Source organism: Sinocyclocheilus rhinocerous, unplaced genomic scaffold, assembly GCF_001515625.1.
Source record: "Sinocyclocheilus rhinocerous isolate Xijiao unplaced genomic scaffold, SAMN03320098_v1.1 scaffold2168, whole genome shotgun sequence".
Taxonomy (NCBI): Eukaryota; Metazoa; Chordata; class Actinopteri; order Cypriniformes; family Cyprinidae; genus Sinocyclocheilus; species Sinocyclocheilus rhinocerous.
The window spans coordinates 58258-71891 of NW_015655510.1; the positions used below are offsets into that span (position 1 = coordinate 58258).

Consider the following 13634-nt stretch of genomic DNA (forward strand, 5'->3'; position numbering starts at 1 on the left):
ATTTTTCTGTTTGTACTGGTTTCAGGCTGCGTTTCTATGTGATCATGACCAGTCAGAGGGAGCTGTTCCCGCGTTTGACTGCAGACATGCGGCGCTTTAAGAAGCTTCCTCAGATCCACCGTGACCCCGGTGACCTCAGCAGCCGCATCCCTGTGGAGCAGATGGAGGCTGGCAGCCCGGGGGAGCGGGAATCTGAACTGGACCTGTGGGAGGACACCACCGCCCCCGTCACCCCTCCAGCCAGCCCTGAATCTGACCCCATAGAGAGCCTCCTGCACGCGGGACAGGCCGGCTTCGCAGACGCAGACGACTCTCAGGGGCTCTTCTACCTGTGTCCTCTCTTCCCCCTGCTCAGTTCAGAGGTGCTGTCTGCGCGCCGGCAGATTCAGAGCAGCGTGGAGCAGGCCATGGGTCACTGCCGCAGGGATAACCTCTGGAGGAGGCTCTTTCACGGAGAGCACTTGGCTCTGGATAAACTCAAGCTCAGCAAGCTGACCTTCGGTGAACTAGAGGAGCTGCTGGACGCTGTGCAGAGCAGATCGGTCGCTGAGATTGACCCACAGCTGGTATGAAACAATCCTCTGCCCTTCACCTCTGAGACCATCTTTCACACCCATTCATCTAACATTTTATATTCCTTTCTCTTTGTTCTCTAGCAGGCACTTTCCACAAATAGGTACAAAATAGGGTCTTAATAGGTTTTTTTTTTCTTTTCTTTTTCAACAAATACTTGAAAACACTAAATTTAATTTAATTTAATTTAAAATAAATTAATAATATTATAAATATTACTATTATTAATAATAATTATAAAAATAATAATAATAATAATAATTATTATTATTATTTAAAAAAATAATAAGAAAAATAATGTTATAGATCTTATTAAATTATGTATTATGGAAAATATTAAATTTTTTATTTATACATTTTTATACAGTATTTAATGTTAATTAAAAATATTAATCAAGTTAAATATAAAGTTCAAATAAACAAAGTTAATATTTTTCCCAATTGATCCCTCTTTGTGTGATTAATAAATATAATTAAATAAAAAAAAGTATTTATCAATTAAAGTAATAATAATCAATTAAATAATCAATTTCAATAATCAATTAAATTAAGCCCTGATCCTTGTCTGTGTGATCATTTAATTTAATTTAATTTAGCAATAAATAATAAATACATTTTTGATAGATTTAGGTTGCAGATTTACCCTAAATTAGATAGGTAGCTTTAAAGAGCAATAGGACGTCCTGTTCATGGAAAGTGCAGCACTCTGTTTTCCTGTACACACTGACAGCAGTCTTTGAGAAAGCGTGGGAAAATGGCATGTTTTTTCCTTTGTTCTGCAGTTTATTGAGGACGGTTTGATCAGCGGCTGGCTCGGTGCAGTTTGTTTGATGGGTGGCTGACAACAAACATGCTAATGCAGCGCTCCGTAGGGAAAACACGCGGCCTACTCATCAGCACACCGCGATAAACATCAGCTAATTAGCACAGGAAATCAGCCCTTTAATATTACACTCCGTTCCTTATTTACGGCATAAATTATCCCTCCTGGACCAACACGTGCACAGATTCACACGCCGCATCCTTCGCCAACAGGGTGCTCGTTAAATATAAAGTTCAAATAAACAAAGTTAATATTTTTCCCAATTGATCCCTCTTTGTGTGATTAATAAATATAATTAAATAAAAACAATTATTTATAAATTAAAGTAATAATAATCAATTAAATAATCAATTTCAATAATCAATTAAATTAAGCCCTGATCCTTGTCTGTGTGATCATTTAATTTAATTTAATTTAATTTAATTTAATTTAATTTAGCAATAAATAATAAATACATTTTTGATAGATTTAGGTTGCAGATTTACCCTAAATTAGATAGGTAGCTTTAAAGAGCAATAGGACGTTGACAAATGCAGTAAACACTATAATAATTGTTTACTACTATTGTATAATATTAATTAAACAATATGATGTTTTAAAAGTACTTTGCATGTTAATTTTATGCTCAATCCTAACAAAATAGTTCTCAGAATTTAAAAAATATCAAATAAAATAAATGAATAAAATTGGAGCTTTAAAGAGCAATAGGACGTCCTGTTCATGGAAAGTGCAGCACTCTGTTTTCCTGTACACATTTGGGCCCAACTCTTGGGCCCAAATCTAAATAAAAGTATCTGTTTGATTTGGTTTTTAAAATAACTTTGGTAAAAAGTTTGAATTGTTGACAAATGCAGTAAACACTATAATAATTGTTTACTACTATTGTATAATATTAATTAAACAATATGATGTTTTAAAAGTAGCATGTTAATTTTATGCTCAATCCTAACAAAATAGTTCTCAGAATTTAAAAAATATCAAATAAAATAAATGAATAAAATTGGAGCTTTAAAGAGCAATAGGACGTCCTGTTCATGGAAAGTGCAGCACTCTGTTTTCCTGTACACACTGACAGCAGTCTTTGAGAAAGCGTGGGAAAATGGCATGTTTTTTCCTTTGTTCTGCAGTTTATTGAGGACGGTTTGATCAGCGGCTGGCTCGGTGCAGTTTGTTTGATGGGTGGCTGACAACAAACATGCTAATGCAGCGCTCCGTAGGGAAAACACGCGGCCTACTCATCAGCACACCGCGATAAACATCAGCTAATTAGCACAGGAAATCAGCCCTTTAATATTACACTCCGTTCCTTATTTACGGCATAAATTATCCCTCCTGGACCAACACGTGCACAGATTCACACGCCGCATCCTTCGCCAACAGGGTGCTCGTTCGTGATTTGATTACACAACAGTAGTTACTCTAAATGTGCCGCTCATGCCAACAAACATCACTGTGTTTGATACAGCACAGATGTATGTAGCTTCAGACGGAGGATTTGTTATACAGAGGACCAAAACTGAATCATAAAATAGCTCATTAATAACTGAGTATGAGTGAAACAGGATCAGTAAGGTATTACAGTGTAAAATCTGATTATTTGTCATGAAAATGTCACAAATCTAAATGGTCCTTAGCAAGTAGGGATCAGTAAGGTTTTTTAATGTTTTTAATGTCTCTTCTGCTTGCCAAGGCTGCATTTATTTGATCAAAAATACAGTAAAAATGTGAAATATTATTACAGTTTAAAATAACTATTTTCTATGTGAATATATGTTAAAATGTAATTTATTTCAGTGATCAAAGCTGAATTTTCAGCATCATTACTCCAGTGTTCAGTGTCACATGATCTTCAGAAGTCATTCTAATATGCTGATTTGCTGCTTAAGAAACATTTCTATTATTATCAATGTTGAAAACAGCGGAGCTGTTTCATATTTTTGTGGAAACGGTGATATATTTAATTTTTCAGGATTCTTTGATGAATAGAAAGTCCAAAAGAGCAGCATTTATTTGAAATAGAAACCTTTTCTAACATTATAAATGTCTTTACTGGCACTTTTGATCAATTAAATGCATGCTAAAAGCATAAAAGTGTTAATTTTTTTCAACAACAACAACAAAAAATCCCAAATTGCCTCCAAACTTTTAAAAAGGTGTTGTAAATAAATGTGTATGGCACAGAATAAGTAATACATACATAAATAGATGATCCAGTGGATAAATTGTATTAAAATTGTATTATATATATCAGTCATAAATTTATTTATTTATTAATTTACTAATGTATTCATTAATAATAATAATTTATTGAATTTATTTATTCTAAGGATCATTTATATCTGTATTTATGCATTTATTTACGGTGTATTTCCGATATGATAATGAGGTGGTGGTCGGTTGCCCCTATTGGCTGATCCATCATGCAGTACTTTATTACAGTTTTGCAGAACTGAAAATCACAAGAAATCATCCGGTTTCAGTATTCAGTAGGTTCTCAATAGGCGTCATACATGACGCGGGCTGTGAATGATGTGCTGCGGGATCACGGCTGGCAAACATGCTCCCGTTCATGTGCCATAGCCTCAGATTCCCCCACGGACTCCCGTCTCTCCAAACCTGCATATCAATGCGTTTGATTCCTCATCTATTCATGTGCCGCACGCTTCTGTATTCCCTTCACACGAGCAGAATCGCTTAGTCAATGTTAGCGAGCGGGCCGCTCGTGTGCTACAACTGCTAATCTGAGCGCTGGGATGATGTACAGCACTGTCAGAGCCGCACACGCTCACAAAGGAAGTGGAGATGTACTCCTGCTGTGATATCAAACCAGGAGAAACTTGCAGCAAATTACATCTTTTTACAAATTTACTGCCGCAGCCAGACTGTGAAAACTGCCTTCCTGTGGTTTCGCTGACTTGAAGCGTCCGATGAAATCTGATCTGAAAAATAATAATGCTTTGTGTGCACAGGCCGGGCTAATTTAAAGAGAAATATTCTGCTCCAGTATTTCAGGAGCTCAAAGTCTTTTTAAACATTGAATAATCTTTTTCAACTTTTATTCAAACTTAAAATGTACATATCAATTTTGTTATGCATAACTATCCACATAATAGTACGGTAACTTACGTGCATATTTATGCATATAATTAGAATTTTACGCTTTTGACAGTATTATTCACTTATTATTCAGCACACACACACACACACCATATATGCATAAATAATGTATGTGTGTAAAGTATATTTTATTGGACATATTTACTTAGAAAGTGCATTAATGGACAAAGTTTGTCCTGGAAAAATATTTACATTTTAATCAAATATCAGTGTGAAAGATTGTATATAATTGTTAGTTTTTATTCATTTTTTATTTTATTTGTTTGTAAAAAATAAAATTGTTAAATTACTGTCTACTAACTATTTTAAATCGTATTATTATTGTAGCCTTTGATGCTGATATGGTGTAATAAACTAAATCTATGCAAAAAACAAAACAAAACGGAATAATCATTATAAAAGTGCAAAATGAAAATTCTGTCGCTCGTTTCATTGCAAACCTGTACGAGGTTTTTGGTTGGTAAGATTGTTTCATGTTTTTGAAAGAAGTCTCTTCTGCTCACTAAGGCTGCATTTACTTGATCAAAAATACAATAACAATTTATAATAACTGTTTCCTAGTTTAAGAAAAAAAAATTGAATAATCTTGATGCAAAATTAAAATTCTATCGTCATTGATGTCATTGCAAACCCGTATGAGTTTTTGTAATTGTGTTTTTTAGGACTGTTTCCTGAATATGAGTCCCGCCTGGTACCAGAGTCTCATCAAAGTCCTGCTGTCCCGCTTCCCACAGAACTGCAGGCACTTTAAAGACGACTGCGGCATACAGTACCTGGTAAGAGATCTCTTCTGCTCACCAACGCTGCGTTTATTTGAGCAAAAATACAAAAAAAAAATCTGTAAAACTGTGAAATATTATTACAATTTAAAATAACAGTTATCTATGTGAATATATTGTAAAGTGTAATTTATTCCTGTGATCAAAGCTGAATTTTCAGCATCATTACTCCAGTCTTCAGTGTCACATGATCTTCAGAAATCATTCTAATATGCTGATTTGCTGCTCAAGAAACATTTCTGATTATTATCAATGTTCAAAACAGTTGTGCCGTGACGCATTTTTTCAGGATTCTCTGATGAACAGAAAAACAAGATTTGCAGGGACGAGCAACACTTTTGTAAGCTCATATTCTCACATATTGCACATGAAGCAGATCATCAGGCCGTACAGTCGTGTCGTGGGCCGTGTGAGATGTTAGTCCCATCATAGTGCATTACGAGACGGGAAGCGCTGATGGCAAAGCGCTCTTGAATCATTATTCTCCTGGAAAGACCTTGAACTTGGTTACTTGAGGCCCGAAAGCGTGGTACATTATGAGACCTCCGTGCCTGTGTACTAGTTAATGTGAGCGAATCCTCCCGATGATAATCGTCAGATCCTCAAGTGTGTTTGAAGGCCACTTCATACTTCATTCTGTAATTGGAGATGTCGTGGGCTTATGCAGATTTCCTGAACTGATGATCATTTCATCCTCCATATTCACACAAACAACACCTGCCTTTGTTTCCCTGAGGTTGACGCTGTGTTTCCTAATGCTGAGCACCAATCCGTGTGAAATGGATTGTGAAGATCAGGGTTAAATTAAAAAATAAAAAGAAACATCTGGCGTCGAGGTGTTGAGTGTTTAAATAGCGTGTTGTTTGGCATAAACTCTCTCTCTTTTCCAGGCCGTCCTGAACCAGAAGTTCACTGACTGTTTTGTGCTCGTTTTCCTGGACACACAGGCAGGAAAAACTGTGAGTTAATTTTATTTTATTTTATTTTATTTAGATAAATAGTTTTATTTTAAGAATTGTCTTCTGATCATTAAACAGATATTGACCAATTTAATAATTTAAACACTACATTTCAGTTATAAAACTTATATTGTATGTTATTGTATTGTTACATTATACTGTACTATACATTACACTAAGCATTTTTCTCCTAGTTCTCATTACCATAATTATTTTTTGTTGTTGTTGTTGTTTTGTAATTATTATTATTCTTAAGGGTGATTCTCATTTTTGTGATGCAGTAAATCTTCACTGTATTAAAATAAAGGAGTATTGTAATATAATTTTTTATATTAAATAATTTTTCAATAATTTAAAAGCAGAAAATCATGATGCATAAATTATACTAAATAACAATATTTATTATTTTGTTTCTTGTAATTAATAATTTTATTTTTTATCTTTTTATGTCATTACAGTAATGAGAATTTAGTTTTTTTGCATTACCATGAGAACTGGGATGTGAAGGTGTCTTTTATTTGAACTATGAATTATTGAATTTTATTATGATATCTCATTGTGCCAAAATGTTCCTACAAATAACCTGCAAACTTTAAGCTGCAAACACTTTATATATATATATATACTGTGTGTATGTGTGTATATATATATATATATATATATATATATAGCTGTAAGGGAGACAATTTTGTGTAAAACAGTTAAAAATCTTTGATAAATCGCAAAAAGCAGCAGTCCTCCACCGCAGCTGGTCTCCATGTACCACCATCTGGAGTCGGTCATCAACACCGCCTGCTACAACCTCTGGACGGGCCTGCTGTGAACCTGTGTTTCTGCCAGCGGTGCATCAGACGGAGTCAAGTGTCTGACAAAGATTGAGCTTTGAGCTGCCTGTCGCTCTTAGACTGAGGCTGAATGTGTCTCGCGTGTGTAATGCATGCTGTGTCGACCAGGTTGCATCCAGTTAAGGAATTAAATTGCCAATATTTAGCACAGGAAAACAGCTAAATGTGCCGCCCTGTTGATGGAGGGTGATTATCTGGGAGGGTGTATTTACTGCGTGTGAGACTCCGCTGGTTTGCCAAAGCCATGCTGTCCTTCTGTAGTCTAGTGTTCATTTGTGCTGTTTTGTTCCTCCATCTCCTCTCAGTTGCTGATGTTGTTTCTGTAGCCCGTATGCAAAAGATTTTTTTTTGCACCATAATGTATCACTTTGTGCAACATGATTGTCTTTACTGACGTTTTTTCATCCCAAAAGTGCCTTTATTTTATTTTCATATGAAATTGATGGGAGCTCGTGTATTATGTTCACCTTTCAAAAAGAATCACTTAAAGGGACAGTTCCCGCAAAAATGTAATTCTGTTATCATTTACTCACCCTCGTGTCATAACAAACCTGAGTTTCTTTCTTCTGTTGAGCACAAAAGAAGATGTTTTGAAGAATGTTGGTAACCAAACAGTTGATGGTAGCCATTGACTTCCATAGTATGGAGAAAAAAATACTATTGAAGTCAATGGCTACCGGCAACTGTTTGGTGACCAACATTCTTCAAAACATCTTCTTTTGTGTTTAACAGTTAAAAGAAACTCATATGGGTTTGGAACAACGTGAGGGTGAGTAAATGATGACAGAATTTCATTTGTGCGGGAACTGTCCCTTTAAATTAGTCGCATGGCCTTCACATACCTTCAACATAAAGAGCGGGCAACAATTAGTCTTACTAACTAGCACAGCGCTGAAACGACACTGGAAAACCTTTGACACTCATTTCACATGAAGGGGGATGATTTACCTCCTGTAATGACAGACACTGAAGAATGAAATTGTTTTACTGTTTGGTTTTCTCGGAGCACACTGGACATTTTTGAAAGAAAGATTTATTAAAATGTTAGAACATTAATTAGCAACTCAAATGTGTGAAAAGGTCATTTGTACATTATGTATATAGAGGCGGATTTGTAAGAAAAACGCTTAACAATAAATCTTAAATTAAAACATCTGAAGTGTTCTTCATGTGCAATGCCTTGAAAGATGGGGAAAAAATCATATTTCATAGCTACTGACGAGTCAAATGTTAATAAAACAACTGAAAATGGGAGTCGATTTAAGCTTTAGAAAATTACATTCTTGTCATTTTAATACAAGAATGCTTTTTAGAAAAAAAAGTTATCTCCAGTATCTTCTGAGCCAGTCCAGACCCGCTTCTGTGGAACCTGGACAATCATATTTACAAATATGAACTATCAAGAATGAAATTTCACTCTATACTCATTGCAATCTAAGAGTTGCTGAACTATCACACTGGCTGCAGTCTGGAAATGAAGCATCTCAAATGAGATTTAGACTCTTTATCTATACTCTTTTTGTGCAACAGTATTTCAATTTTCATCTTAAAATTTCATTGGTCGCGAGCAGTGGACTTGCCAACGTATATCCTCATGAATGTGTGCTAATAAAAGCAATGGTGAGTATTCAAATGTTAAAAATGTGCAGCGAGTGACTCGCGCTGAGGTTTGTTTTCACAGCCGATGAAGTCCTGATAGTCCAGCTCCTCCAGCAGCCTAAAGAGACAGAAGCTCAGCTCTCCGTCACTGTCCGGCTCGGGGCGATCTGGATGTGACCTGTGACCGCGCTAAAGCCGTGAGTCCATAGACAGATTTTCTTATGCAGCGCATGGATGCTTCTGGCCCAATGTAGAGCAGGGCTGTTATCATTAACTCAAACAAAAACCACCGAAACCACAAATTATTACCTGAAATGAAACAAATATGAACTGAAAATATATATTTTTAAAAATGTAGTATTTTATTTCAGCTAGTTGCCAAGTCAACATTTCTTATTTTTAGTTTAAGTTGAAGTACTACGATAGCTAAAATTAAATGAAGTTAGAAACTAAAACACAATAAAACTATATAGACATGTTTAAAAATTATAATAATAAAAATGACAAAATTACTAAAACTTTAACCAAAATAAAATCTAAAATGTAATTCAAAATATTAACAAAAATCATAGCTGTAAATCAAAAAATATATATATGCATTGATGAATCACTCACAATAAAACCAGGAACATGTATTAAAAAAGTAAATTCTAATCATACTGACTTTAAGAGCAGTGCTATTTTAGCATTGAGATACTATTATAGTTTTTATTAATATTTTGAATGTTATTTTTTATAATTGTATTTATTTTAATTTTAGCTAAAGTAGTAATTTTGTAGTCCTTTTTAGAAGTTTTTGTTATATATATATATATATATATATATATATATATGCATATATATTTTTTTATATATATATATATATGTATATATTTTTTTATATATATATAATTTTTATATAATGTATAATATTCTATATAATTTATATAATATATAATTTTTTTCAGTTAATGTTTATTTCAAGTAACAATTCTTTTTTAGTTTAGTTTCAGTATCAGTTAACTATAATAACCCTGTTTAAGACTCCCACATTTACCTGTCATTGGTAAGTATTTGTGTATATTCTGAGTTAAGTTGCCATCCAGGATCTGCCAGTGGAAGATGTCCTACAAGAGCAGAGAGACAGAGCAGTGATGTTGTGTAATCTGTGTTGTTGTAGGCTGCGGTTGATCGTCTTGGCTGTGGGTTTTATGTTCGTCAGACGGCGCTGAGCAGGAGACAGAGAGCCGTTCACAAACCCTATATATATATATATAATTTTTTTTTTTTTACTTTATTCTAAAAAGTGCATGTCACTATGTTTATGTTGTGTACATATGCATTTTAGTCTATTTTTTAGTACAGTATTCCTGGAGGAAAAAATCATAACCAAAAAATAAGTAAACAAATAAAAGAAAAATATTGTGTCTGTGGAAACAAATGGACTGTAAACAGAAATAAATGAAAATTAGAAGAATGTTGCATGAATGAGCATAAATTAATTTACTTATAAATGAATGAATTATTAGCGATTGCTGATCAAATCAGCAGTCTTTAAGAGATTTATCTGAGCAGGAGACAGAGAGTCGTTCACAAACCCACTGAAACACAGCAGCTGCCTAATGCACCGCCGGCCTCCACAAACTCCCCTCATATCATTTATTCAGCACCAGAATCAAAGAGCGCTGAAAGTGATTTTATTATCCCGGAAAGCACAGCATGTGCAGTGCAGCCGCTCCGTAATGAGATGAGTGCAAATGACTTCACGTGATGCTCATTTCTCACCGCTGCAAACACAACAGAAATGAAGGTAAAACGCAGAACACAACAGGTTGAAAGAGCAGATAACTAGATTCGTACAGAAAACATGAGTGCTTTGACTGTGTGGTCTCTGAGGTGTTTTTTTAGTGGACTGTAATGTGGTTACAAGCCCTCTGGTGCTGCTTGTGTGGCGGCCAAAAATGACTATTTAAATGAAATGAATGTAATATATTTTAGTTTGTTTAGTTTGCATGCACAAAACTAAATGTTGAAAACGGTCGTGCTGCTTCATAATTTTGTGGAAACATTATTTTCAGGATTCCTTGATGAATAGAAAGTTCATAAGAACAGCATTATATATATATATATAAATATATATATATATATATAATTTGTTGCATGAATGAGCATAAATTAATTTACTTATAAATGAATGAATTATTAGCGATTGCTGATCAAATCAGCAGTCTTTAAGAGATTTATTCATATTTATTAGGCTTTACTTTTTCGAACTATTACAAGATTGTATGACTGCCATGAATAGTTATTTGAATGTGTACAATGAATTAGCCAGTTGTATCAGAATAGTGTAGATTTAAGTAGGATGGAGGGTCTGCCACTGAGAGACTTCTGAGAGCTCTGAACTAAAGCCTGGGCTTCTACAGCGGCAGCGTTATAATGCAGTAACGGGCAGGAGGTCACCTTTGAGATGACACCTGCAGCATGCTTCAGGTTCTGCACAAAGCTGTCCTCCATCTCCATGGCAACAGCGCAGCGGTCCGCCCCCACCGGCACAAGTGGATCCTGGAGAGAAACATTGGCATTAATTACTCTCAGCAGAGGTAAAACATCTCGAGATCGCCTGCAAAATCGCAGCTGATGGAGAAAACGAGGTTCCCGTGGAGGACGTGAGCGTTAGATCAGACATTCAGACATCTGGGGCAGACGCAAGCCTCCGGGGAGCCTGTTTCAGCACATCTCTGACTATTTTAGTGAGTAACAGCGTGAACCTTCATGTCTAGATGCTTAAGTTTTGTCCATGCGATGTTTCCCGTCAGCTTTAGTGTGCATTGAACAGGAGGCCGGTTTTATGCTTTACATAATAAAAATGAAGCTTAGAACTCTGAATATGAATCAGGGTCATGAAACACTGCATCCCTGTTACACTTGATTTATGCATTTTGTGTCCTAACCAGTCACCAAAAGAACAAAGCAACAAGCAATAAAAGTGATCTTTACCATATGAAAGCTTTTTCATAAGGTCATTTCTTGCAATTCTGAGAATAAAAGTCATGATTAAAAGATATAAACACAGAATTGCAACTTGCAATTCTGAAATAAAAATTCTGAGTTTTTTTTTTCTCCAATTCAGAGTTTACATCTTACAATTATGACTTCTCTCTGAATTTTTTATTTACATCTCACAATTCTGTTTTTTTTTTTGTCTTTTAATTGCGACTTTTTATCTCACAATTCAGATTTTTCTTTCAGAATTGCAAGTTTATATCACAATTTTGAGTTTGTATGTCACGATTAAAAAAAAAAAGTCTAAATTGTGAGATGCAATTCTGAAATAAAAATTCTGAGGTTTTTTTTTCTCCAATTCAGAGTTTACATCTTACAATTATGACTTATCTCTGAATTTTTTATTTACATCTCACAATGCTGTTTTTTTTTTGTCTTTTAATTGCGACTTTTTATCTCACAATTCAGATTTTTCTTTCAGAATTGCAAGTTTATATCACAATTTTGAGTTTGTATGTCACGATTAAAAAAAAAAAGTCTAAATTGTGAGATTTAAAAAAAGTCAGAATTATAAGATAAGTCACAAGTACATTTTTTAACAACAACAAAAAAAGAACTGCAAGGTGTAAACTTAGAATTCTGAGTTTACATGTCGCAATTCAGTTTTTTGTTTGTTTAAAAAAAAAAGGTAATTGCAGATTTTTATTTCACAATTTGACTTTTTTTTCTTTAAAATTGCAAGTTTAAATGTCAGAATTATAGGTTTATGAAAAAAGTCAGAATCTCACAATTCAGTTTTTACGTATAAAACATAAAAAAACTTTTTTTTTTTTGTCTCACAATTCTGACTTCCAAGAAGGGGAAAAAACTCTGAATTGTGAGATAAAAAGTCACAATTACCTTTTTTATACCGTGGCAGAAACGGCTTCCATACTTCATGTAAATCCAATACTAAATGTTGTTAATTGTTTGGTCTCTGTTTCTGCATCAGGCCGGATATCCCTGCTGAAACTGAATTGCAATAGAGTGCTGCATCACCCTGATTCCCTCAGCGAAAACCCAATAGGACTTTTCTACTGGCTTATTTTAGAAAACTAGGTCTGTGACCGACAAAAATACAATCAGTAAAAAGAGTTACACACTACATTACAGTCACGTGACTTCAGTGTCACCATCACTAGGCTTCTGACATTTAAAAACATTTTCCCTGAAAGTTGCAGTTAGAGCGTGATTATAAACACAATCAGGCTATAAAGCGACTAGTGAGTGGATGAGTTTATCTGTTCGGAGTGATGAAGTTTAATGTCCCTGACAGCCTCTGTAGTCCCATTTAGACGCTATCAACCGTTTTTTTCAAGACAAGTAAGTTTCAAAAATCACAAGGGTGTATTAATGATGGTCTTTATGATGTAGAATAAAACGTGAAAACTGAGCTTGTGTTCACCACAGACCTTATTTCAGGCATTGAACCAAAAACCAAAAATCCACTGACTTCAGGACGATGGAAACAGGAGTGCTAAAATGCAACTTGTTTCCAGGTTTTGGCCAACAGAAATGTCAAAGCAGCGTTGTACAAGTACATATAATGTATGAGCACTGTAGGGAGACCATCAATACAAAAACAAAGCCAAAACCCAGACATTTTAGGTGGTGATTTAGTGTGGTGCAACAAGTCTTACATCAGAGCATTGCATCACATGGGTTCATGCTTCCCCCGTGAGTTGAGAAAGGTCGGTTCTATTCCATTAAGCAGTTCTATCTGCATATAAAGCACCATTCTATCTGTGACAAATGAACTCAGAGTTATTCTATTCCTGTCTGTGACTAACACCCTGCAGAGACCTTAAACTGCCAGCCGACAGGTTACAGAACACCACTCATCCACTGCATTTGAGGTTTCTGTCTGTCTGTCTATCTATCTATCTCTCTCTCTCTCTCTCTCTCTATCTATCTA

General features: G+C 34.9%; 1 protein-coding gene and 1 long non-coding RNA gene across 2 annotated transcripts in view; both read left to right on the forward strand.

Moving 5' to 3' along the window:
• The window catches only part of LOC107718365 (protein SZT2-like), a 64404-nt gene extending 57274 nt beyond the window's left edge, over positions 1-7130 (forward strand). Inside the window, exons 24-26 of the mRNA XM_016525412.1 lie at positions 5176-5289; positions 6183-6251; positions 6981-7130. Of these exons, the coding sequence (XP_016380898.1) occupies positions 5176-5289; positions 6183-6251; positions 6981-7130 (333 nt within the window). The remainder of the gene's footprint in view (positions 1-5175; positions 5290-6182; positions 6252-6980) is intronic.
• A 723-nt stretch (positions 7131-7853) lies between these two features.
• LOC107718366 (uncharacterized) overlaps positions 7854-13634 on the forward strand; it is a 14562-nt gene continuing 8781 nt past the window's right edge. The window contains exon 1 of the long non-coding RNA XR_001637403.1: positions 7854-8210. This is a non-coding gene — a long non-coding RNA (uncharacterized LOC107718366). The remainder of the gene's footprint in view (positions 8211-13634) is intronic.